We start from the raw sequence: 27,805 nt of genomic DNA on the forward strand, positions 1-27,805 counted from the left end.
TAAAATATCGTTATACAAAGATAATTATAAAATCTTGATTAGAGTATTTAATATTCTAAAAACCCTTTAGATGAACACTCAATAAGAATCTGCTCACATTAAAGCTGATTTCCGATGTAAATCGGTCTCTGTTCATGAACATGATTGATGCTCTGAATTTCGCTCATTGATAGATTTGATGTTATTTTCAAGAAGAACATGACCATACCGTCGTCACATATGATTCGAAGAACTACAAGTGTGGCCTATTAACAAACCCCTCTGGGATTGGTCTTCAAAAGAAAGGGTCTACAGGATTTTGATTGAGGACTATGAATTCATTACTTTTTTTTGTAGTTACTTGTCAAATTGTTGCTGTAGCTGCACGTAATTGTGGAGAAATCCAGTAGAATATTGACATTAAATAAGAATTAAATAACGAATAAATGACCCATCTTATTTCATCTCAATCAATTCCACATCTTATTTCATCTTAACATCAAGATGTAAATGACCCATTTTTATTTTTAATACTCAAACTCTTAAATTATATGATAAATTAAAGAGTAAATATCGTTTTTGTCTCAACGTTTGGGGTAAATCCTATTTGTGTCCCTAATGTTTAAATCGTCCTATTTATATCTTTAATGTTATCCTGCCGTCAATTACACATCATGAGTGCTTTAGTTTGAGTTTTAAAAATTTCTTCTTGAAGTTAGAATATAAATGTTTGAGATAGAATCGATGATCTACTCTAAAAAATAGCTCATCAAATGTTAAAACTAATTCCTACAACATTTACATAATTCACTTTTCTAGGGACATAATTGAATCTAAACACAAATAGTGGGTATAATATTAAAATCAAACACATCCAAGTGAGACCTAATTGAGAATGAATACATCCAAGTGAGAATAATTGAAAAATATAATCTGATTTGTTAATATAATTGATAGTAGGATAACATTGAATCATTTTTATAAGCGTTAAGAATACAAATAAGACGATTTAAACGTTAGAGACACAAATAGTACTTACTCCAATCATTAGGGACAAAAACGATACTTTACTCTAAATTAAAATATGTATTTTCAATGTGCCCAATCATATAATATCTATGGTGTGATGAGGTTTTACACTGAACCAAGAGATTTTCAATGCTCTTCACTATGGAATAAGAAGAATGAAACTAGAATTGAAAGAATAAGAGTGCAGTATATGAAACTAGAATTAAAAGAATAAGAGTGCAGTATATTAGCATAAGACTTCTGAACATGTGTGAACAAGATATATATATATGAATTTTACTCGATCTTCTTTAAAATAATATGTAAATTACTCTTTATGATATATCACAATTTAATTGGATATTTACTTTTAATTTGAATTACTATCTTAATCATAATTAGATTATATTGTAATTAAATTTTTAAAAGGGGTAAACATATCATTTATTAAAATATTAGAAACTGGTTTTTTTAATTTTTCAAATCAAGTAAATGGTGGTCTTAATCCTAAATTCTTCTTCCTTGTTCTCTCTCAATATCACTCAGCAACTCTTCCTCACCAATCAGCCTTTCCTGAAGTTTCGAACGGCCGAACTTCAGAGTCCAGAAGTCACGATCGCCGGCTCCTCTGATTCGTCTCGCCAGCTCTGGTGTGTATCTAACACTGCGTCGTCGTGTCCGTGGCTTCCCTGCTCTGTGTCATCGCGTCTCCTTGCTCCGGTGCATCTCTCGTCGTCGCATCCTCGTCCGTCGCTGTTGTCACCCTGCCCAGAGTCTGTTTCGCCGTGCTTTGATAGGTTGTGTTAGAAACAAGAGAGAAATCTAAGAAAAGTGTTTTGTGTATTATTCAAGTTGATCAAAAGTACAATGTACAAGGGGTATATATAGGTGCCAGAAGAATCAAAGTAATAACAGCATAGAATCCTACAATTAATATACAAATATGCTATATAAATACAAAAGATATATACTGATCTAAAATGATTCTAATGATTCTCTAATATCCCCCCTCAAACTCAAGTGGGAGCTAAAGATACCATCTTGAGTTTGGATAACAAAGTCCGAAAACGAGTCGGGTGATGAGCTTTCGTGAAGATATCAGCAGTCTGATCCAGTGTTCCGACAGCAATGAGACGAACACCATCAATAAGGATACGTTGCCGAACAAAGTGACAATCAATCTTAATGTGTTTGGTGTGTTCATGAAAGACATCATTATGGGCAATCTGAATAGCACTGCGGTTGTCACAAAAAACATCAGTAGGGGACGATTGAGGAGCACCCAAATCTTCGAGAAGCCAACGAATCGAGATAACCTCAGCAGTGGTGTCAGCGAGGGCACGGTACTCAGCCTCTGTACTTGATCGAGCAGTGAACATTTGCTTCTTAGCACGCCAAGAAATGAGAGCGTCGCCAAGAAACAAACAGTAACCAGTAGTAGAACGACGATTAATGGGATCACCAGCCCAATCAGCATCGGAGTATGCCTGAAGGAACAAAGAGGAATGGGCAGAAAAATAAAGGCCATGAAATAGAGTGCCTTTGAAGTAACGAAGAATGCGAAGAACTGCCGCATAGTGAGTAGTACGAGGAGCTGACAAGAACTGGCTAAGTACATGAACTGGAAAGGCGATGTCTGGTCGGGTGACAATTAAGTAGACGAGTCCTCCAACTAGCTGTCGATAGAGAGTATGATTATCCAAAATAGTGCCATCCCTAGGAGTAAATCGAACATTAGGCTCAAGAGGAGTAGACTCAGTGCGACTATCTGTAATTCCGGCTCGAGCAAGAAGATCTGAAGCATATTTAGCTTGAGAGAGATAGATGCCATCATCGGTGGATATGACTTCTAGACCAAGAAAATAGCTGAGAGAACCAAGATCTTTCATCTCAAAAGTACGCTGAAGGGACGCCTTAAGATCAGAGATACCATCAGCATCATCTCCAGTAATGATAATGTCATCAACATACAGAAGTAGAAGAACAACTCCACATTCACTTTTACAAATAAAGAGAGCATTCTCATGAGGACTGCAAGTGAAACCAAGACAGCATATGGTAGTGCTGAACTTGTCAAACCATTCACGAGGAGCTTGCTTAAGCCCATAGAGTGCCTTGCGAAGGAGACAAACTTTGCCAGAAGGACAAGAATAATCCGAAGGGGGTTTCATATAGACATTCGGTTTCAAATCTTCATTAAGAAATGCATTCTACATCCATCTGACTGAGAGACCATTTTTTGACCGCAGCAATGGCAAGAAGAGCTTGAACAGATGTGAGACGAGCAATAGGAGAAAAAGTCTCTTCATAGTCAATACCATACTCTTGCGTACAACCTTGAACAACCAATCATGCCTTATAACAGTCAATAGAACCATCAGAGTGAGTCTTAATCTTGTATACCCATCTGCTTCCCACAACTTCCTGATTAGAAGGAGAATCAACCAAGTCCCAAGTGTGTGCTTTTTCAAGTGCCTGTATTTCTTCCTACATTGCTTGGTGCCAATTTGGATTTGTGGAGGCTTCTCTGAATGACTTAAGTTCATGTTGATGAAGAATAGTAGAAAAACAATGATAATCAAGAAGATGAGAAGGTGAATTTCTCACCCTGGAACAGCGAGTGGAAGGAGGAGGCATGACGGTAGGAGTAGGAGCGTCATCCGGTCCGGAATCATCGGGAGATGGAGAAGGCGGAAGAATAGGAAGCTGTGGAGGGTGACTCGAGATAGAACCTGTAGAATCGTCACTAGGAAAAAAAATCAACATTGGGGTTAGTGAAAAAAGGTGACTGAGTAGGAGGAATAGACTCAAAGGAGGAGAACCGAAAAAACATGTGATGCTCCCAGAAGACAACATGACGAGATATACGAATACGTTTAGAGAGAGGAGGATCCCAACAACGATAACCCTTGTGTTTAGTGCCATAACCAAGGAAACAACACATACGAGCCCGAGGTTCAAGTTTACTATATTCATGAGGCTGAAGAAGAACAAAACAGACACAACCGAAAACTTGAAGAGAAGTATAATCTGGGGAGGTACGATAAAGACGCTCAAAGGGAGTAACATTACCAAGAACAGAAGAAGGGAGTCTATTGATAACATGAACAGCAGTAAGAACATCTTCACCCCAAGTACGCTTAGGACACGAAGAAGAAATAAGCATTGCATGAACAGAGTCAAGAATGTGACGGTGTTTGCGTTCAGCTCGGCCATTTTGTTGAGGCGTACCAGGGCAAGAAAACTCAGACAAGGTACCCTGTTCTGCAAGAAAGGTTAAGAGTTTGAAATCACGGTATTCCATGGCATTATCACGGCGAAAAATCTTAATGACCTTGGAAAACCGAGTTTTAATCATAGTGACAAAGTTAATATAAATCTGAGGTAACTTATGGCGATTGGTCATCAAATAAACCTAAGTAAAGCGTGAATAATCATCAATAAAACAACAAAGTATCGAGCTCCTCCCATAGAAGCGATGGGAGCGGGACCCCAAACATCAGAGCGAATGAGATCAAAAGGAGAGCAAGCAAGAGAGGAATTATTGTGAAAAGATAAAGCAGGTTGTTTTGCAGTTTGACAAGAAATGCAATCAAAAGATTCATTAGGAACCTGACCCAAAACACCTTGAGACACAAGAGGACGCAATTTTTCTAAGGAGCTGTGGGCAAGACGTTGATGCCATAAGTGAAGGGTAGATGGAGAAGAAGCAGCACAGAGATTTGGTACAAGAGGAATATGAAGATTCTCAACTTCAAACAACCTTCCAACCTTACGTCCAGTCCCGATGACTTGTCCCGTTCGACGATCCTATACACGACAACCAGAGATAGAAAAAGTGACATCAAAACCCAGATCAACAAGTTGACCAACAGAAATAAGATTAAAGTTTAAGTTGGGAATAAAATAAGTATCAGGAAGATTAAGAGTCGACTGGGAGATAGAACCCTTGTGTGTTGCGTGCAAGAGGGAACCATTAGCAGTGTTGACAGAAGGTCCATTTGTAGTGGTAGACAGAGACGAGAAGAGATTACGCAATGGAGACATGTGATTAAAGCATCCCGAGTCAAAATACCATTTAGAATTACCTGGAGGAGTCGAAAGAGCAGCAGGGGTATTACCAGAAAGGGAGAGAAGACGCTGAAGAAGAGACGCAATATCAGATAGAGAGACAGGAGACGGGTTGAGAGAAGCAGACGTGGTAGATTCAAGAGTAGCATCAACAGCAGAAGCAGGCTCAGGACGTGGTGGGCGAGTAGGACAGGTAGTAATCAAATTTCCCGAGAGCTTGCAATAATGGCAGAACAATTGTGAACAATGGTAGCTAATATGACTTTTCTGGTGGCATGTGCGACATTCAACAGAGGGACAGACAGAGAAGAGGTGCCCAAAACGGTTGCAATTTCGACAGAATTTATCCTTTTTGTGTGTGGTAGTAAAAACAACTGACTTTTCCATAATAGCAGATACAAAGATCACGGAGAGGAGAGAAAAACTGCAACTTGGGAGCCGAAAATGAGAAAATGGAGGGTAAAATTGGAAAGAGCTCACCAAAAAACCTTAAGGAGGGTCCCACTATGGGCCACGTCAGCAAAAAGGAATACGCGTGGCAGCTTCGGACTGGAGGGAGGAGACACGCTGAGCTGGAACGCGGGTCGGAGTTGCGGGTCGGATTGGGGCACACGGGGCGGGTCACTGGGAGAGCTGCAGCGCGACACGTGGAAGCCTGTGGAGCGTTCGATGTGCGCAAATATCCAACGGTTGCTGAAGCGTCTGGAAAGAGAGACAATGGGTGCGGCCATCGAGGTTTCGGCGGCACATGCGGAGGTTTTAGACGGCGTGGCGGAGCTCGTTGGAAAGAACGAGATAAAGGACCTAGAAACCTATTGTTTCTGGTAGAGGTGTTCATGGATCGGATCCGATCCGCATATCCGCGGCGTTTATCCGAATCCGATCCAAAAATTGTGGATATGGATCCGATCCGCACACTAATAGGATCGGATCGCGGATTTTGTATAGATATCCGCATATTCGATCCGCATATCAGTTTATCCGCANNNNTATATATATGCGCGCGCTGTGGCTTGAGGCATATTACAAGAACACCTTCAAAACCCTAACTCATATAACTAACTATCCAATGAGTCAGTCAACAAATTATTATAAGCGCAACTTTGGAGTAAAATCCCATAATGGTCCTTCAGATTGAGCCCGTGCACTAATGTTACTCCTGACTTTTGAAATGTTCTAATTGCACCCTTCAGATTGAGCTCCGTGCGAAATCCTGGTCTCTCCACCCAATTCCGGCGTGACTCGGCAGCCGGAGCGCTGAGCTGGCAGTTCCACCACCTCCATGTGGGCTTCATCACCCTCCACCATCACCATCGTTCCTCCTCTCCTCCCAACGGAGCCACTGCCCTTCTCTCTTCTTCCAATCCTCCTTTCCTTTCTCCCTTCCTCAAGCATTGCAGCCCTTTCCTTCTCTCAGTTCACCAGCCTTCAGATCACTACCTTAGAACCACCGCCGCAACCCTTTCTCTTTTCTTCTTCCTCTCTTCTTTTCTCTCCTTCCTCAAGCTTGGAGAATACTTTCAACAACAATTAGAATCCAACAAACTAAAGAAGCCACGCCCGCCCAACCTTCTTTCTTTCTTCTCTTCTTCTCTGAAACCCAGCCCAACCCGCAGACCTCCACACCAACCTTCCGTCCGTCCGTCCATTTCTACCGCCGGCGACCACCATCGCTGACCCTCCCTCCTCCCTTCTTCCTTTTCTTTCTTTCCTATTTCTCCATTTCTTTCCTCCTGTACGCAACACCCCTGTTCGTGGCGCCACCTCTGTCTGCACCTTCCAGTTCCGGTGAAAACCACCAGCGGCGGCGAAACTCTGTGCCACTACGACACTACCTTCACTCCTTACGCTATCTTCTTTTTTCACTCCTCAACACAGGTTCCATTCCTTCCTCTGTGTCTGTTTCTTTTTTTTCTAATTATTTTTTTTATTTCAGTGCCTTTTGATTCTGCTTTTACTGATCTTGTTAGACTTAGGATAGTTGATTATTTGTGTTTCTGGACTGAATGTGTATTGGTTGGTTAAAATTTTTGGGTTGATTGATGCTTACATTAAACTGAAATTGCTGTTTATGAATCCTGCATACAACCTGTTCGATAAATTGCCTGAAAGTTAAATCTTATGTCTGATCATCATAGGCTTCAAATTTTGTTTCCATTAGGCATTGTAACTCAGAGAAGAAGGCAAACCGAAATGTGAGGAAGGAGAGGAGGGTTAGTCATCATGGGTGATGGAAATGACAAGGAGAAGTAGACGAGGGGAGGACACCGGCAGAGTAGTGGTTGCAGCGGCTATTGCGGTAGCAGTAGTTCGGTAATGAGGAACAAAGATGAAGGTACCCGGCTCTTTAGCTGAGAAGAGGAAATGGGTGAGGAAGATGTGGCGGCGCTAGGTAAAGGCTGGAGGTGATGGTGGTGGCGATGGAGATGCTGGAAGCTGCGATAGGGCTAGGGTTCGGTGCGTGGAAGAGGGTGATGAAGATGGCAGATTGGCGGCGACAGTAAGCTCGGGCCCGGCAGAAGTGGTTCACCAGGAAAAAAGCTCGACGACTCTGGACCTGATGGGGAAGGAGAGGATAGAGGGAGGAGGTTGGATGCGGTAGTCGCAGATGGTGGAGGCTATGGTGGCTCGCGGTGGTGGTTCAGCCTTAGGCCAATGGAAAGAGCTACAATGCTTGAGGAAGGGAGAAAGAGAAAGGAAAATTGGGAGAGAAGGGTAATGGCTCCAATTGGAGGAACAATGGTGATGGTGGAAGGTGATGAAGCCCACGTGGAGGTGGTGGAACTGCCAGCTCAGCGCTCCGGCTGCTAAGTCACGCCGGAATTGGGTGGAGGGACCAGGATTTCGCACGGAGCTCAATCTGAAGGGTGCAATTAGAGCATTTCGAAACTCAGGGGTAACATTAGTGTACGGGCTCAATCTGAGGGACTATTATGGGGTTTTACTCCGCAACTTTGCCTAACTAGCTTTACAAGCAATCTGACTCTGCTCTCTAACCTCAACAGATGGGACCTTTGAATGAAAAATTTGAAGATAGGAAAATCTTAGCAATGGTGTCGTTTATGTTTTGGTAAGGTGCTGGATTTTTTCTCGAACCAAAAAGAAAAAAAAAATATTTGACTTCACTCGTACACCTTCCTAACTCATCCTGCTTCACCCTCAGATTCTGAACCACGCCACATTAAAAAACACCACTTCCATCTCAACTTGTGAGTGAAAAAATTGAAACTCATGTTGTAACCCGTCTTCACGGAGTAAATGTCATTTTCCTTGTTACTTCGTACAATTTTATCATCTTCTTGTCTGATTGGGGTTTATAGAATTGCTTGTTTAGTCTTGGGTTAAATATATTTTGAATGAGTTGTGCTTGTGCATTGCAGCCTCTATTTTCATTAATTAGCAAATAATGGTTAAATTAGTTCCTGAAGGATGAATTTTAAATCCGTCCACGAATGATTTTTTCAATCAAATTAGTTTCTGAAATATTTAAAATTAATCACGTTTGTTCTTCTGTCAATGGATTAACAGTTTTCGTTAACTTCCTGTTACTGATATGATGCTCGATATTTGCTTTGTGCAGGCCTCAAAATTTACGCATGACAAGAGAGCTACTAGCTGTAACTTGATTACTCTACGCATGACAATGGATTAATCACATTATTCTTTTTTTTTTCTTTGTAGGACAAGTGAAAAAATTCCTAATTTCCTATGCATAAAAAATAAAAAGATATAGTCAAACACTCCTCTAATTATATCTAATCCATCGATCACAAAAGCTAATTTGCTTTGTAATCCTCCGGAGTAAGCTCGCAATCCCCACCTCATTATGTTCTTTAGAAAATGCATCAATTCATAAACAATAAGCACATTATCACTAATCAGTCTTCACCTTATGAAAGCGATCTGGTTATCACTTATGACTCTATACATAACAAACTGCATTCTATGTACTAGCACTTTAAAAATAATTTTATAGAACATAGAATCCAAGCTAATAGGTCTTATTTGAGTCATAATAAAAACACTAGTCACCTTATGAATCAAGCAAATGTGTGTGTGTGTCTGTGTGATTAAAGGATTTCGGCATATTACCTCCATTAAAGAAGCTTGTCACTGCTTGAATAATGTCCTCTTTGATCATGCTCCAGTAAAACTGATAAAACTTTGCAGTGAATTCATCTTCTCAAGGTGCAAAGAAAAGGTAAATGGAAAATTTGCTCTTCTATTCTCCTTCTCATTTGTCGGCCTTGTGAGAATTCAATTGGTGCTCTGGCTGACTTTTTGAGGAATTGTGCTAATTTTTTCACTCGGATCCCTCAGTTAGAGATGCAGAATAAATTCTGAAAGTACTCCTGAGCAATTCCTCCAATCCCTTTAGCGTTTGATGTAGTACCTCCACGACCATTTTCTAATTTTTCCAATCTGTTTTTCTGGTTTCCAATGAGTTTTAGAATGGAAAAACTGTGTGTTCATGTTTTTCCATTTCAACCATTGGACTCGTAATTTTGCTCTCCAAAATTGAACAAGTATTAGACCTGTAAAAAACCGGTTCGACCTGGCCGGTTTTTAGTAAACTCGGTGACCCGGCTGGTCATGTTTAATTGTTTATTATTTCAATCTCTCCCCTCAGGCCTCACCTCGTCACTCTCTCCCCTCACCTCGTCTCCGGTCCGTCACTTTTCTCTCGGTCTCGGACTCATCTCAGACTGAAGCTCGTCGTCACGGTCTCGCACTCTGTCGCGCCTTCCCTGCGCTCGCTTCGTCAGCGGCAGAAGCAGACGGAACCAGCATCTGGTCCCTCTGGCGGTGGTGGTGGTCGTCTTGTTTCGGCCGTTAGTTCAGTTGGTCAACTTCCTCCACCGTCAGTCCCAGGTGAGCTCTCTTCGATCCTGTTTTTTCAGACTTTCAGTGTCAATTTCAGTGTACCTTAGGGTTTCATAGTGAAATTAGAATTTTATGGTGATGGACTGGTGGTTGTTGTTGTTGTATGTGGTTTTTTAGAATTGTTGAAGCTGAATACTAGGGATTTGAAAATTATTATAGTTGAATTTGTTGTTGCAAATTATGAATGAGTTGCATTTGTTGTTGTATGTTGAAATGTTGCTGAACATATCACTGAACAAAGTTTTTTGTTGCTGGATAATATTATTGAGTTGAATTTTGTTGCTGGATAACATCGCTGAGTTGAGTTGAATTTGTTGTCGTAAGTTCAATTGTTGCTGAACATATCACGGAGCAAAGTTTTTTGCTGCTGGATAACATCGTTGAGTTGAATTTTGTTGCTGGATAACATCGTTGAGTTGAGTTGAATTTGTTGCTGATTATTGTTGCCGAGTTGAGTAAGAATGCTATGGAAGATATAGATGCATATCAAAATGAGGAAAATTTTGATCAAGCTCTAAATTTGTCCTATGAAGATATAGATGCCGACTTTGAGATCATCTTTTGGACTTGATTTACCGATTATATTATCTTTCGCTCGCTCTTGTTCATTTAGATTGAGATTTGAGAAAGTATTTTGTACTAGAGACTAATTTAATATCTCTTTTTGCATCATTGGTTATGTCTAAGACTTGATATTTGATTATTATTATGTTTGTAAAGACTTGCATTTTAAGTTTTAACACATGATTTTAGTTTTATTTATATAATTATATATTTTTTTAATTATGATCGGGTCACCCGGGTGAATTAATGATTTACCGGTTGAACCAGTGATTTGGTCATATGACTGGATTGATTACCGGTTCGGTTCTAGTAACTATGCCCTAGAGTTTCCAAGTCCCTTTCCCATAATTCATGGAACTTATGTGAAAATTGCTATCCTTAAATTGTGACTCCTTTTCAAAGACAATATATCTTCTTGTCTGGCTATTAATTCTTATAGTGGTGTTTTCATTCTATTTGTTTGTATAATAGATGATAGGAAAGAAGGTGTAAATCACATACAATCTTTGAGGGACTTCTCATATAAGGGGTTGCACTGTTGAATTCTCCCAAATTATGAAATTCAAATCTTCAGAACTAGGCAGATTTGGTCATGAAGGAATATTTGTTAGCAGATAATTCCATGTACATACATTATTGGTGGCAATTTTGGATATTGTGTCAGTTCGTTTACTTCAATACCATCGGAAGTTAGTTATTTACTTAATTAATTAGTTGCTTTAGGATCTTTAGGCTAATTAGCAAGTTGTAGTGATCTTAGACTAATTAATTATTCCCTAATAGGTTAAGTATCCTTCTAGCTTAATTTTAAATTGATTTTGGTCATTGCCTTGCTTTAGTCTATCATCAAAAGTAGTAATCGGGTGGATCAGTAGTCACACTTGCTGCTTATATCACTCACCATGAACTTACTAGGCCCTTTACAGTTAATTAATCTTGCTTTCTTCACCTGTTTTTAAGTTCTCTTAGTGTCATTTGTTTAAAAGGATTGCCATAGTATCTATCCTCACACATTGTGTTTTCTATGTATCTAAATCCAAGAAAAAGTAAATCATGCTATTGCATTCTCAGTTCCTTTTCCCATTGTGGCAAGTTGATGCGTATATGATTTGTTCTTGTGTTTTACATGATTAAATTTCTGTCAACATCATCTGAAGTTACTTTTCAAGTCTCAGTCTGCTATTTCCCCTCTGATTTTTAATTTCAGTTTTTATTATTTGATGGGAATAGCATTGCATCATGATGTGGGTAGCCTTTCTACCTTCTTATACAGGTTAAACTGTTTGTTGCTAGTATTTATTCTTCTGTTTCAGGTCATTTGTATTATATGGCATTGATATCCATTGGCAAAATCAAGTTATGGGACCTGGTTGCTGTAATTCACAAAAGAATAGCTCCCACACACTTCATTCATCTTGCATGTCTTATAAGTTTGTTTATTGCTATTTTTCTGCATAAAAAATGAACGAAAAAAGAGGTCTTAAGAAAATGATGTTGACCTCACACAAGGGTCAAAGTCCTTTGAAAAAGAAGGCTTTGGCAAAGAAAAGTATTTTTCAGCACTATTAGTGACTTAAAACTGGATCATTTTATTTTCTTTATTTTTTTTTGTTTATTTTGGTTTTCATTCTCTCCAATGCTATTTTCCAGAAACCCTTGTTCCCATGCTTTCTTTTTCATTTTTTGGCTCAGCCTACACATCTCTTCTTCTCTCACAGTCACTCATATTTATTTGACTGTTCGCCACTAGCTAGCAACACAAATAGCAACTTCAGTCAAAGTTACCTCTCCTACCAGCAACCTTGCTTTGCCCTCTTTCTCTCTTTTCTGCCAAGAGCCCAAAACTATTATTTTATTATTCCGATTTCTGTTGTTTCTAAGTGTTCTTTGTGTGCTGAAATTTGTGCCATTTGAGTGTCTTTGTGTGCTGCAATTTTTTTACTTGTGCAGAAATTCTTTTTATATATTCTTTAATTTCAATGAGTAAATAGAACTTCATTTTGTATTACAGAAAGTTTCTGAAAATTTCCTTTTGTACTAGTGTGTGTGCATCATAGCTTAGTATATCTCATTGCATCTTGAGTTCGGAGAGAAGAGATGGCTGGGCAATCAGATCCTGAGCTTTCACTGTTTTCAGCAGAGGAGGTATTTTTAAAATTTTTTGGTCCTTTGCTCTGCTTCATTCTTTGACATTGTTCACAGATTATTAATACGTTATGATTTGGTCACCGTGCAGCTTGAGTTCATTGCTGAGGATGAGATTGTGGACATTGTGCCCAATCTCAAGATGGGTCCTCTTAATTTCATCTCTGTAAGCAATAACCAATAAATGGAACGTCTCAACACTAATTCCTTTTACACACAGTGCATTGTTATTTACTTAGTTTTTAATAACAATGGCAGGGAGATTTTGGCCCGTTCATCCCACAGATTGTTGCCCAAGTACCGCTTTGGCTGGCTGTTGCATTAAAAAAGAGGGGCAAGTGCTCCATTTGCCCTCCTCAATGGATGTCTGTTGGTGAGCTTCTCTTTTCACATCTCTATCCATTAAAAATAATACGTATTATTTTTTCTTTTACAACCTATAATTGAGAAACCAAAAATATAGAATAGATGAAGGAAATTTGAAGGATGTGTTTGAACTAATATTTTCGAACTTCCAACAATATTCTCTCCTTATTTTGCACTGTGGACATTGGGTGCAAGTTTTTCTTAAATACCATTTTGGGGTATAGCGGAATTAAGCTAAAGTTTATGAGCACCATATTACAAAGTGTGGGTGAAACAACTCAAACCTTATAAGCACCATGAGATACATACCATTTTAGGTACTTGATTAAGTTAGAGGCATTGACAGGTAATAATTAGGAACAGAGATCAAATGGCCATTGACACAATCCCTTAATTTGGTATAAGTTTAGAGATCATAGATAATTTGGTTACTCTATTTCTATGGAATTGAATTAGGAATTTAATAAGTTCTCTTAAAGTTATGTTGATTGTTAAATGATTCCTAATCTGATATTTAAGGGGGATTTCTTCCCTTCACATTGAGTCATTTGTACTGTTTGAGCAATATTCATGCCTCTTCTATATTTCTAGAGTGTAACTAGAAGGGTTAATGGAAGAGTGAATTTGAAATCAAAACTTTGTTGTCATTAATAGTAGAAAATCTCCTTTTTGATTTACCTTAGGAAAATTTTCTTTTTGCCTTTTTAGAGATATCGGAATAACGAAAAAGATCTACACATGATTGTTTATTTATTTGGAAAAAGTATATGATAGGTACCAAGAAAGGTTCTATGGAAAGTTTTGGAAAAGAAGAGGGTAAGGATTGCATATATTTATGCAAGTAAGGATGTGTATGATGGGGTTACTACTAATGTAAAGACTCAAGGTGGTGTGATAGAGGAATTTCCTATTGGTGTAGGATTGCACCAAGGATCATTTCTAAGCCCATATCTCTTCACATTGGTTTTGGATGTGCTTAGTAAGCATATCCAGGAACCAATACCATGGTGTTTGCTTTTTGCCGATGACATCGTCCTTATAGGAGAAACAATGGAAGATTTAAATCAGAAGTTAGAGTTGTGGAGAGGAGCTTTGGAAGGATACGGTTTGAGCATAAGCCGCAGTAAGATGGTATATAGGATGTAAGTTTAGCAGGCGAGGAGGAAATAATAATATAGAAGTGAAAATTAGAGAAACCATTCTACTGCAAGTAAAATGTTTTAAGTATCTTGGATGTATGATACAGGATAATAGAGAAATTGAGGAGGATGTAAAACATTGGATACAAGTGGGCTGATCAAAATGGCGGAGTGCGTCTGGTTATATATGCGACAAAAAAGTACCTTTAAAACTTAAAAGGAAAATTTTATCGCACTGCCATTAGACCGGCTATATTATATGAAATAGAGTGTTGGGCGGCAAAGGATGAGTATGAACATAAGTTAAGTGCGACAGAGATGAGAATGTTGAGATGAATGAATGGTTAGGCACGTATGGACAAAATAAGCAATGAAGATACAAGAGAGAAAGTTGGAGTAGTGCCTATTGTAAAAAAGATGGTAGAATCTCGTCTCAGGTCGTAAATTGCTTGCAATAGCTTGATATGAGTAATCACTTTACTAGACGGTTTAAAATGTAACAATTTTTTCCCTTTTTATTGTTGATGGTGATGTGTTCTATAGTTTTGTACAATATTACTGCTCTCGTCTTGATCTATTGCTAGTTTAAAGGTTCTTGGTTTATGGTTTACATTGAAGTGAAATTAACAAATATACAAGGCCTAATATTATTCCAATTCCTTTTTCTTTTTCTGTAACTAGAGAAGTTGACTCAAGTTTTGGAAGCTGAGCGAAACTCGCAAGAGATGTCAGAGCAACTGCCATTTCACTATGTAGAAATTTCTAGACTTCTGTTTGACCAGTAAGTCCAGAGTTTAAGAGACATTGCTCTTCTCATAAGAAAAAGAGACATTATTCTGTTGTATACCATTTTTCTCTTAAAGCTTGTTTGGAAACCATTTAACATGAAAAAAGAATTCTATTTCCTTTAAGAAAAGAATTCATTTCTATTTGAAACTCAATTCCATGATTTTGAATGACTATAATATATTATAGAATAGAATTCAAGTTAGAAGAGTGTGTGAGTGGATTTGGAAATCAGATCCCTTTTGGTCTGATTGACAAATGAAAGAAAAATGAGAATTGAAATTCTCAAAAGAATTCAAATCATTCATTTTTAGTTCCAAAACAAGAAAAAGAATTTAACTCTTGAGTGAATTCTTATTCCTAGCATTCCAAACAAACTATTACTACATTGACTAACATCTTTTCAAATTTTAGTGCAAATGATGACATTTCGGATGCATATATGGTGAGTATAAAAATGGTCCTCTCCCTTGTGGAAATATACCCTGGTTTTTTTTTTTTCGGATGCTTTACCTTATTATTTTCTATACAGGTGAGATCTCTAATTGAGGACATCAGAGATGTACGATTTCATAAGGTTGAAACTGACCTGGAGGCATTCAATGGTCGCACAATTGCTGTTAAGGTAAATATTTTTTATTTCCTTTTTGCATTGGGTAAATTTGATTCACTGATAGTTGTTTACAATACCAGTGTTCCTGCCATATGTAATCAAGTGGTTCTTTCTTGTTGATTACATATAGGATTTTGTACTAAATTAAAGTTCTGTTTTAATAATTTCTTTCATGAAAGTAGAGTTCTGTTCACAAGAAAAAAAAATTACAAAGAATAATCTTGGCAAATAAATTTTGAGGGCCTCGAATGCGTAGGCAAGTTGCCAAAGTATATAGATATAAAATTTCCGATACCCAAACTAAACTCTTTTGTCGACATATTTCAATAAACTTAAATCTTGGTCATCTTGGAAAATGATATGTACATGACCATTATCTATAACAGATCAAGTTTTTGCGTGGTTATTTTGGTCTCATCACACTTTTTCCACTCCTAGATTGTTTTTGAATAAAGTTGCCTCCCTTGAATTTTAGATTACAAAAGCTGGGAGATAAAGAATCTTAAATTTTCTTGTGCTGTGTCTATTCCATAGTATTCATACTAATAGTCTAATATGCTTAGAAACCAACTGCAAGCATACAAGCAAGACAATTTGTTGCCTTCTAGTAGAGCCGTTTAATTGACTCTGCAGGTAAAAGATAATGATATAGTAGAATATAGAGAGAATGGGTTCTCACTTTCCTACACTTAAATTACAATTGTTGCATTGAGAATTGCATGCATTCCTACACTTGTTTGTTCTCATACTGAGTTAAATCCCAAAGTAGTCTTTGAGATTCACCGCATGCACTAAAATAGTCTCCGAGATTCCAATTGCGCCAATTATATCCCTGAGATCGATAAAAGTGTGCCACGTTAGTCTCTAATGGCGTGATGAGTCAGTTGATGGAAAAGGGCTGAAGGACTAACATGGTGCACTTTTGCTAATCTTAGAAACATAAATTGGAGCGATTAGGATCTCGAGGACTATTTTATAGTGCACACAACCAATCTAAGCAGGGGCGGAGCCTCTCATGTCTCAAGGGGGCCAATGGGCAATGGCCCCCCCTAAACTTCAATTTTTTTTATAAACTGTGTAAATTTTGGTTTAGCCCTCCTTAAAATTTTTATTTTTATCTCTTTATATTCGAAAATTAAACTTTGGCTCCTCCCAAAATTTTATGCTAGCTCCGCCCCTAAATCTAAGGGACTATTTTGGACGTTGACCTCTCATAATAGGTCTTTTTATTTCTTGCTGGCAATGAACAACATAATTCTTCATATATTGTATATAAAAAATTTGTCTGCCATGGAAGTGAATATCGTTCGCCCATTCATTGGAAGAGCTTTACAAGCATTCTATAAGCATGATAGTCCAGAGTTGATACCGGATCCGGAGAGAGTTCCTGATAGGCGACCGCAAGTTGTCCAAAATGCCCCAAGGGTATGTTTGTTATCACGATAGTCCGGAGTTGATACCGGATCCGGAGAGAGTTCCTGATAGGCGACCACAAGTAGTCCAAAATGCCCCAAGGGTATGTTTGTTATCTCTGTACTTAGCAATGTACATTTTCATTACATGATAAGTCCTGTAATGCTGTAGATACCTTTTAATTCCATTTTTTAAATCATTGATGAAAATTCAACATGACAAAAGCAGAAAAATACGTTTTGGACTTTCATATGCATCGATGGGTTTTAATGCTACTGATATTTGCTTTTGCAGAGGCAACTGCGAAGATAAAGTACTTACAGCTGGATCTGTGCTGCTGAATTCTTTGTACTAGGATAGCTTGCGAGTTGAGACCTGAGTTCTCAATAATCAGGAAGATACGACGTTTCCTTATTTCTCATAAATTTCACACGTTGCATGTAGTTTTGTGCAGTTAGCTAGCACGATAATCACCTTAACCCATGCTATGCATTTATGAATTTCCTATCATGTTGATGGAATTATGGGACATGGGTTGTCTGAAAGATCACCCCGACGTGGATTTTTCAACACTCTCTAGATGGGGTGATAACCTCCAGGAAATCATATGGACAAACCATTTTTCTATGGCGAACAAAAATATAAAACCAACTTGTACGTAAAGAAAGAGAAGCAAGCAACACTTTGCCCCATAAAATTACTAAAAAAAATTGGATGAAGAACAATTTCTAAAAAAAATTACTAAATTTATAAAAAACGTGTAATGATATTTTTTTGATTTTTTTTTTTTATCAAAAGAAACAATTTTAACTATTCACTATGACATTACCCTAATGTAATAGATAATAACAAATAGATAGATAACAGTTGTTTATAATGTAAGAAGAACCGGTAAAATATTTACACCAAAACCTTATTACAAGAAAAAATTCCATAATAAAAAAGTCAACAAAAAATAGAATTATGTTAAAGGACCATTAAATTTATTATTTTGAGCTATTAATTAGTTATTAATATTTAAAGTATGAGATAAAGTATGTTGTTGAATTATTAAATTAAAAAATTAAATTAATGACTAAATGATGACTCAAAAGTCAAAACAATAACATTCTAATGACCTTAGTATCTCTCAATATCTCATAGTAAGAATTAAGAAACAAGGATACCCGAGAACTATAATTCTAAAAACCGGATCAAACCGATTAATTAGACTAGTCCAATAAAAAATGGAAGCATTTGCGGTTCGGTTCTTAAAAAAAAACACCATTTCAAAAATAACTGATAAATCGGCTGGTCGGATCAAACTGAAATCTGGCTGGTTTGTATAAAACGACACTTGAATTAAAGTTAAAATAACAAAAAGAGTAATACTCCAAATAGGTCCCCAAGGAATTTACGGTCGGACATATTTGTTCCCAACAAAATTTAACTAAAATTTTGACCCTAACGTTTTTAGTTATACACCAGATACGTCCCATGATAGTTTGACCCAGTCAAGACGTCCTACGTGGAGGTTAATGGGCCGACGTGTCAGGTTAACTGTCACGTGTCACCTCCAGGACAATTTAGTCCCATCCAAGTTGAACAAAATGACGTCGTATTGGATCATGAGGCGAACGACGTCGTTTCGTGGAGGAAAAATTCGTCCCCACCATGAAAGACAGAGTTACGAAACGGCAACGTTTTAAATGGGGACCTATCTGCCTGTTCGAGGGGACCTATCTGCCTAATGATTATGCTTGTATAGGCAACGTTTTATTGTTGTAAATCTTTTATTTTTCTTTTGTTAGAATTTTAAAAATATCTTCATCACAAACACCATCAAGAACGCCACCATCTTAAGAATAAGCATTATTAACTTTTGAGGGATTAATCAATTTAAATATTACTTGGCTGGAATGAAACTATTTTGCATTTGTATGATATATAGCGTCTAGCATTTTTTGAGTTTCGGACGGCAACATCTCATTAACTAATCTTTCATTGCAAATTGGTTTTAGGCCGGGATCAAGGATCGTAGCCAAATTCTCTTTCTTGTTAACATTTGGAGTACATGGTTGAATTGAAATAACCATATTTTCAATATTTATACTTTATAATGGTTGAATCGTAATAACCATATTTTTTATTGGTTTAGATGTTTACAATGGAGTTTTTCTTTGCTACAGAGTTTTTGAATAAATTGTGTTGTTTGTTTGCTAGTAAGATTTAAAAGTGTTTGAAAGCAAATTTTGTAAAAGTTAATTGTGATGAGAGTGTATTTAAGCATGATGAAAAAATCAATTTTAGTTTTAATTTTATATTTTTACATACTTTTTAATTATGATCGAATTAACCAGTGAATAAGTGGTCCACCAGTTAAATCAGTGATCTAGTGATTCGGTTGTATAATCAGATTGATTATCAGTTCGATTCTGATTACTATGATTGGTAATATCTTATAAATGGAACAACCATAAAATGATATATGTTGTTATGGTAATTTTTAAAAAGAGCCATAAGAAAAAAGAATGTAATAATTAATGATGAATCTGTCTTCCGTGTGACTAAAGATTTTTTAGTGTATTGTTATGGTAATCACCCTCTTGTTCCTCAGATGTTAAGAGTCTCATCTTGGTTGTTTGTGTTTGCTAGGGTGTGTATGACATGGAAAAGAAGTGGAATCTGTATTGCCACATAGAGAAATCTCCGTAAATTTGTTGATGCAAGAAATTTTCTCTTTTTTTTTATCCAATTATTTGTTTGAGAATTCATTTTAAATTGTAAATTTTGACGTTTAAAGTTGATTATAAACTTTTAATAATAAATTATTGATAATTTATTGTGAAAATGGTAAAATTTTGAATTTTATTAGTTTAGAAGTCATTAAATTTAAATATTACAAATTATAAATTAAATTTTTAATAATTTTATTGTATATCTAACTAAACCGATTCAACTACGGTTTGATTCTGATTGGACCACTAAATTATTGAACCAATCATTCTACTGGTTCAGTTCTCGTAACCTTAATATTAATTAAATTAGTAAATTTGTTATTTGGCCGAAGTTCTTGATTGAGTTTAAGACTACAATACCCATTTATTAGTTGGCAATGTTAATATTATTACTAAGCAATAAATCATTTAGTTTTTATGAATTTGAGACAATTACTTGTTCATTATAATCATTATAATCAGTCTTGTGTTTATCCTTATCAATCTTTGTTCATTTTTGTGCTAACAATCTTGTTAAAATTATATATAAATTATGTCTGTCTTAATAATATAACGAGTATTTACTTTTGGTTCAAAGATCTATCAAAACCTTCACTTGCCCTTCCGTACGTTTGTCTATTCTTGTATATATAAGAAAAAAGTTTGGTAAATAAAAAATTTTCAGCCATACTTAACCAAAACTTTTTATAATTTACTTCATTTATATAACTTAATAATATTTTTATTTTTTATCTCACTCTCTTATCAATCTACTTATCATATTCTTATCAGTCCCATTTATTAATGATATTAATTATAATATTATATTTCTAACTATTAGACATTCTTGTAATCACTATTTAATATTTCCTTTTATAATTTGAATGTTATAATGTCATATGATTCTCTCTCCCATGCTTAATAAATAGACACAGAAGGAATGACATCTTTGGAGAGAGGTTCAAATCTTAAATTTAAGAATACAATAATGACTAATAACAATTAAGAACAATAATAATATTCATTAAATGATTTTAATTGTAATTGATTTTTATTTCCTTTAATTCATTTATTATTATTGCAAACGTTGAAAAATGTCAAAGCTTGGTTTAATAGGTTTTTCATTATTAATCTAGATCATGAAGGTTGTTTATTCTCTCCAGCTAAAATTCACAACTCTATTTCAATTACAAGTACAATTAGAATAAGCCAAGAAAATTTATCAGAAGGAGTTGAAGAAGTTATTGCATAAGTAACTATCAAATTAACACAGATGTTATAATTGAATCTGAAAAAATATCAAATTCTTAAATTAATTTATTCAATTGATAAATTTACTCATAACATCCATAAATTCATACGCATAATATTGATAATTTTATATTAATAACATCCATAATTTTGTACTCATAATATTCATAATTTCATACGTATGATGTCTATAATTAATAAATTTTTATAATTAATATTACCAAATTTTAAACTATGCATCTTATTGTATTTTTCAAATTATTTTATATGTGTACTAATAGGTCATGATTTTAATTATTTTAATATTTTTTATTTAATATTCATATGTATGCTTATTTATTCATTTTAATATGACGAGTTAATAATTATTTTTAAAAATTTATTTTTTAATTTTTGTTTATATCTTATTTTTTATGTTTTATTTTCTAATAGTTTATATGTAAAATATGAGTTGTACAGTAGAAGTTGTTAAAATTTTTAAATTTAACCTCCATAATTTCTACAAAAAAATTGCATTTTAATGGGTAATAATGTGATTGAGGAATTTAGGGATTTAATTTGGAAGAAACTGAAATTGATTTTGGAAAGAACATTAATAACTCAAAGCACGTAGAAAAACAGTAGATGATAAGGAGAATAAGTGATAAGAAGGTGTATATCACTTACTTATCAAGAGAATGAGAATTTTTATATGACATTTTTATATTGTAATTAATCTTTGACTACCTAGCATCACTTATATACTAATAATTTATGTTTATGTTTTTTATGTTTATGTCTTTGTGTTTCTGTTTCTGTCACTGTAACCACCCTACCCCATGAGGCCTGTGATTTCTGATTCCTTACAGCGTTCGCTGGCGGGGTTAGATATATAAAAATATAAAGCGTAGATAATGAATTAGTTGAGAAATTAGCCTAAAAGCGTTACCAACCATTAACTCGGTTTTTCCTTCCTCTTTTTCAAAAGCACGGTTTTCTTTTCCTTTTCCCAGTTCAACTGAACCAAACTTTTCCTACTCAAATCTAACCCTGATCACTTCTCCTCTCAGCGCCGTTTGGAACCATGGTCACACCTCCTCAAGCATGCATTGATGCTGTGTTGAGGTGAAGAGAAGCCACGAAGCCTTATGCACCGCCTCACCCACTTCCTTTTCTTCTATCTCTTGTTAATAGTGCTTCTCATTTTTTTTGAACCAAAAACATGCATAAATGAAGGAAAAGAATAGAGAAGGGAAGCAAAACGAAACTGAAGAGGAAGGAAGAAGCCATCCGCAGCAAGAAGGAAGGCACCCCACCTCTCATCACTCTGAATCTTCGAAGCTTCTTTGTTAGGTGAGAACTAACAACTCTCCTTCTTTCTCTTTTTCAGATTCAAATTTTGTTCTTCCCTTTTATTCCACCTCTGCCATTCTAATTCCAATTCTTGATAGAATAGTAGTGACCGTAGACAAGAACTCTTCCCTTGCTTGAGGTAAGGTCGGCCATTCATTCTTGAAAGAGAGGCCAAAGCTCCAATTCCATACGGTTAGGGTTCTGATTCCGGAAAGAAGTAAAAATAGAATTTCTAACTTCAAAAGAGGTAAGGATTAGAATTATGGGTAATGGGTAATTGTTAGATGCAATTTCTAGTTGAAGGTGATGAGTTAGTAAGGTTGATGTTGCTGAAATTCTATTGATTGGTTGGTTTATTATTGTTAGAAGAAGTGTATAATTTTAATGCTTTAAAGTGTGCTTGTATGATATAAATCATGGTAATTTCTGATAGGTACATGGAACTGAAATTTTGGAGTAGGGTTATGATATAATTAAAGTAGATATGGTGATGAATGAGAGGAATAGGGGATTAGTATAAGTTGGAAACCCAGAGGACTAAATTTGGTTAGTGAAATTGAGAAGTCTTGCTGCAGAAATTCCTAATCTGTTTGGACAGCAACTTAAAACGAAAACTATGAATAATCTGGACATGATTTTCAAACTAATCTATTTTTTTAACAAATTTTTATAAGTCAAGATTATTGCAGAAAAATTTCAGGGAATTTGGCCAAGTGATTTAGAAGATATAATTTTTTGAAGTTTAGTGGTTGCTGCAGATTTTTCTGGTTTCCTGATTCTGCAGTACCAACTTCCAGACGCTATAACTTCAGATTTAAACCAAATTTTGAGTTGCTCCCAAAAGGAATTTAAATATTTATTAGTATATTTTAAGTGAGAATAAGTTTCAGGTCAATATATATTTTGTATACTTAGATAAGTCATTTGGAAGATGGGTTGTTTGCTGAAAATTCTAAACTGATTCATAAAAATAGGGCACCTCTTCCAATTGATAATTAATTACTCAAATGAAGTGATATGAACCTGAAACTTGTGGATTTTTAAACTTGGGAATGTTTACTATAATTTCACCAAAATTTAGAGGCAACGGATTAGAATTGAAATTATTGTAAAATTTATAAAAATACTGCTGCTGTCTGTTTTTCTAGAATTTTGTAAATGCAATAGCAGAATTCTAAATCTTGTAAAAAATTCAATTCTAATCCAAGTTCAGCAAAACCTAACTTAAATTGAAGATTATGATCTCTAGAGTTACCTTACCAAGAAAAATAGGTCGTGCATAAGTATTTACAACACAAGAAGTTTTAGATTAAACAAGCTTAGGAAATGAAAAGAGATGTAAGTTACCCCTAAGAAGGGTTAAAGTTAAAGACAATGATATTGAGAGATAAAGAGAAGAAAGAAGAATGAGGAACAAGGAATGAAATAAAAATTGAGAATTATATTGAATGGGCCTTGTGGCGAACTGCTAATGCGAAAGTACCCGCCTAACGGATAGCCTGAGATTGCTAATGCGGAAATGTTCGCCTAATTGATAGTACAGTTCCTTACTGTGATACACATTGAACTGTTATTATAATGAGGCCTAATTGACATGGATAACTGTGATGCCAAGCTGTCTAATTGACACAGTAAAGGAACCATATTCGGGGTTCACTCCGAGTAACGTCGGGTTGCGGGTAGACAACTGACGCATGAGCTCATGGCTTGCACTAGGAACAGGCATGCATCATCTTGTTTGTGCATATGTACTTCTTGTGAATTATTTACTGCTATTTCTTTTTTGTTTATGCTATCTACTTATTATATGTATGTTTGTGCCTTGAATCTCTGTGTATGTTATTTTTTTTTCTGTTTCGCGACAACTTAGAGACAAGGACCCTAGGTTCCCTTTTTACTTTGCTGAGAACTCTAGGTTCTCACCCTTCCTCCCTTTCTTTTCCCCCCTCCCCAGACGGGTCCGGCAGAGGAGCTCTTTGAGTTTCGTTCTATCCTGAGCTATGAGGATCCAGCGCGCGACGGAGTCTTCATATGGAGCACGCTTGGGACCACTTTCTTGGACGATGTTCGGAGATCACTCTAGAGTTAGTCGCAGTGGATATTCCGCTCCTTTTTGGTGAACTTAGTATTACTTTCTCCTCGCTTTTGTAGTACTTTTAGAGGGGTAGGACATCTTAGTAGTTCGGTTCCAGTTTAGAAAATCTGTGTGAGGATTGGGACTATTTTTCTTTAATTTTGTCTCTGTAAATATAACTTGGTGCAGTACTCGTTATTTTAATACTTGGCATGTATCTTCAAACTTAACTTATGTTTATATATATATATATATATATACTCTGTTATAATGTGCTTTTCGATAATATGACTTTAAGTATTATCCTTACAAGTAACTATATGACATTTTACGAGAAATAGTTTATTCACGATTAAATCGATAAAGGCTGTTATTAATTTTTGTTTCGAAATTCTGAGTCTAGAGTTAAGTAGGTCCTCACGATAAGTAACTCCTGAACAGTTGACATTAGTCATGACGTGTCAAAAGTTGGGATGTTACAGTCTCAAGATATACATAAACCAAATACTGTAATCGAATTATCCAAACATCTTTTTATGAGCACAATGTCTAATAAGATAATACCTATCCTATTTATTTGAGTTAAATAAATTAATTGAACCGAATTAGGATGATGAACTAATATATACTTTTAAGTCAATATTTTGGATTAGTTCTATTGGATTTTTTTTAAATTGGACATTTTTTTTAATTAGATTATTTTGGTTCAAATAATTAAAATATGATAATACACTTTAACTTATTTTAAGATTAGAAAAATTAGTATTTATGTGCATGCTATATAAGTTTATATTTAATTGTTCCAATAAGTTATGCTCATTTTTATATCTAATATTCACATAATAATTTAAAATTATATTGTCTATTTTATTATTTTATTTTATATATGATTTGATTTTATAAATATCACATACGTATTTAATTGTATGTATTAGAAATATGTTAAATCATGCTATTATTATTGATAAAAGTAGAAAGTATAAACATTATTTGTATTTGTTTACATAATTTACATTTTAAATAGATTTAAATATTTTTTTCAAAGTATAGAGAAGAAGAAAAAAATATATAGGAGTGGCATGACAAGCTCTAAAATTGACTTTTTTTGTTGACAAAAGTCGACCGAAAATTTTACATTAATTATAAATTATTCCGTGAGAGACTTTAACAACATAACATATGATGCTCGTCATGGATTTTTGTGTTGAGCAAAAGTTGAGGAAAAGACACTATAGAAAAAATCCAAGGACGAGGTAGTGGCGGATGAAAGGTGAGGAACAAAGAAGCTTCCCAAGACGGATAGGAGAAGAGGCAAAGTGGGAAGGGGATGGAAACGCGAAGGAGATGTGGAGGGAGATGGCAGAAGTTATTAGAAGAACAGTGAAAGAAAATTTTTGTGAATCTAGAGGGATAGGACCAAGGGACAAGGAGTCCTGGTGGTGGAATGCGGGTATATAAGAAAAGATAAAGGTAAAAAGGGAGTGCTTTAAAGAGTGATCTTTGTGTCGCAATGCAGATAATTAGAAAAAATATAAAGCGGCTAAGAAAGGGACAAAAGTGTCTGTAAGTGAAGCAAGAACAACAGTATATGAGGGTCTCTACCAGTCTTTAAGTATGAAAGAAGGAGAAAAAGGTATATATCGAATCGCAAAGAGGCGTGAAAGAAAAATGAGATATTTGGATCAGGTTAAGTGCATAAAGCATAAAGACGGAGAGATTTTGGCTCAAGATGAAAAGATCAATGAAAGGTGGAAGAACTACTTCTACAAGTTATTTAATGAATGACAGAAGACTCTTCCGAATCTTGATCAGTTATGTATGAGGAAAGAAGATCAAAATTTTAACTACTATCGAATGATTCGATACTTCGAGGTAAAAGAAGTTCTAAAGTGGATGAAAAATGGCAAGGCAGTAAGACCCGATAAATATCCCGATTGAAGTTTAGAAATGCCTTAGAGAGAAAGGTATCAGTTGATTAACCAAGTTTTTTAATGAGATTTTAAGGTTAAAGAAGACGTCAGATGAGTGGAGAAAGAGCACATTAGTACCTATCTACAAGAATAAGGGGGATATACAGAGTTGCATAAACTATAGAGGGATCAAACTCATAAGCCACACCCTGAAGTTTTGGAAAAGAGTGATAGAATGAATATTGAGACAAGAGACACAAGTAACATAGAACTAATTTGATTTTATGCCAAGCAGATCCACCATTGAAGCTACATACTTGTTAATAAGGATGATAGATAGGTATCGTAGTAATAAAGAATCTACATATGGTGTTTATTGATTTGGAAAAAGCATACGATAGTGTGCCAAGAGAGGTCTTATGGAAGGTTTTGGAAAGGAAGAGAGTAAGTATAATATCGCATATATTCTTGCAATTAAAGAAATGTATGATGGGGTTACAACTAGTGTGAAGACTTAAGATTGTCTGACAGAGAAATTTTCTATTAGTATAGGATTACACTAGGGATCATCCTTAAGTCCATACCTTTTCACATTAGTCTTGAAAATACTCATAGAGCATATCCAAGAGTCTGTGCCATGGTGCATATTTTTTGTCGATGATATTTTCCTTTTGGGAGAGTCAAGGGAAGACCTAAATAGAAGTTAGATTTATAGAGAGAAGCTCTAGAAGTGTATGGTCTGCGCATAAGCCGTAGCAAGACGGAATATATAGAATGTAAGTTCAGCCGCAGAAGAAAACATCCTACGAAAAGTTAAAAGTTTTAAGTATATTGGATGAATCATACAGGATAATGGAGAGATTGAATAGGATGTAAATCATAGGATTAAGCAGATTAGTCAAAATGGCAGAGTGCGTCTGGTTTTATATGTGACAAAAAAGTGTCTTTAAAACTTAAAGGTGAATTCTTCGCACTACTATCAAACCGGCTATGTTTTATGGTATAGAGTGTTGAGCGGCCAAAAGAGAACATGAACATAAGTTAAGTGTGATAGAGATGAAGATGTTGGGATTGATGAGTGGTCATACGCGATTAGATAGAATAAAGAACGAAGATATAAGAGAGAGTTCGTTGGAGTAGCACTTATTGCGAAAAAAGATGGTAGAATCGCGTCTCAGGTGGTTTGGACATGTGAGAAGAAGACTGACAGAGCACCCAGTCAGAAAGGTGGATGAGATCGAAGATGGACAAATGTTGAAAGGCAGAAGAAGACCTAAGAAGACCATTCATAAAGTAGTCAAACGAGATCTACATATAAACGATCTCTTTATAGACATGATACATGATAGAGGTCGATGACATCATTTGATCTATGTAATCGACCCCATTTAGTGGGATAAGACTTTGTTGTTATTGTTGTATAGAGAAAAAAATAAGAACCGAAAACACTAAATAACAGATGAATAAAAATTAAAAAGAAGAAGAATAGGATAAAAGAAACTAAAAGAGAGAAAAATAGTAAATTTATCTAACTAAAAGAATAAAAATAGGAATTGAAATTGTTAATTTTTATC

The 27,805-nt window shown here is 35.6% G+C and overlaps 1 protein-coding gene and 2 long non-coding RNA genes across 6 annotated transcripts; 2 read left to right on the top strand and 1 right to left on the bottom strand.

Annotated features, from left to right (window-relative positions):
- LOC107644435 (DNA replication complex GINS protein PSF2) lies at positions 9,689 to 17,492 on the top strand. Of its 4 annotated transcripts, none has more exons than XM_021115901.1 (9): positions 9,689 to 9,930; positions 12,518 to 12,651; positions 12,743 to 12,817; positions 12,910 to 13,024; positions 14,838 to 14,937; positions 15,357 to 15,387; positions 15,475 to 15,567; positions 16,828 to 16,980; positions 17,263 to 17,492. In XM_021115901.1, exons 2-9 carry the CDS (start codon positions 12,604 to 12,606, stop codon positions 17,278 to 17,280), a joined length of 633 nt encoding a protein of 210 aa, XP_020971560.1. In that variant the 5' UTR covers positions 9,689 to 9,930; positions 12,518 to 12,603; the 3' UTR covers positions 17,281 to 17,492. The 4 variants fall into 4 exon arrangements, with proteins under 4 accessions (XP_020971560.1, XP_016203815.1, XP_016203888.1 ...); XM_016348329.2 differs by having other exon boundaries at positions 12,548 to 12,651; XM_016348402.2 differs by having other exon boundaries at positions 12,588 to 12,651.
- On the bottom strand, positions 11,500 to 27,712 carry LOC110268877. Its single transcript, XR_002357576.1, has 3 exons — positions 26,816 to 27,712; positions 24,753 to 24,754; positions 11,500 to 11,511 (listed from the first exon to the last, which is right to left on the bottom strand). It is a non-coding gene; the product is annotated as an uncharacterized LOC110268877 (long non-coding RNA).
- Positions 21,785 to 24,530, top strand: LOC110268876. The gene is made up of 3 exons (XR_002357573.1): positions 21,785 to 22,247; positions 22,351 to 22,494; positions 24,202 to 24,530. It is a non-coding gene; the product is annotated as an uncharacterized LOC110268876 (long non-coding RNA).

The sequence above is a fragment of the Arachis ipaensis genome, chromosome B01, assembly GCF_000816755.2.
Source record: "Arachis ipaensis cultivar K30076 chromosome B01, Araip1.1, whole genome shotgun sequence".
Lineage (NCBI taxonomy): Eukaryota > Viridiplantae > Streptophyta > Magnoliopsida > Fabales > Fabaceae > Arachis > Arachis ipaensis.

Coding starts and splice junctions, on each gene's coding strand:
- LOC107644435 (XM_021115901.1), top strand. CDS start 12,604: ATGGCTGGGCAATCAGATCCTGAGCTTTCACTGTTTTCAGCAGAGGAG. Junction 13,025..14,837: donor TCCTCAATGGATGTCTGTTG/GTGAGCTTCTCT, acceptor TTCTGTAACTAG/AGAAGTTGACTCAAGTTTTG. Junction 14,938..15,356: donor TCTAGACTTCTGTTTGACCA/GTAAGTCCAGAG, acceptor TTCAAATTTTAG/TGCAAATGATGACATTTCGG.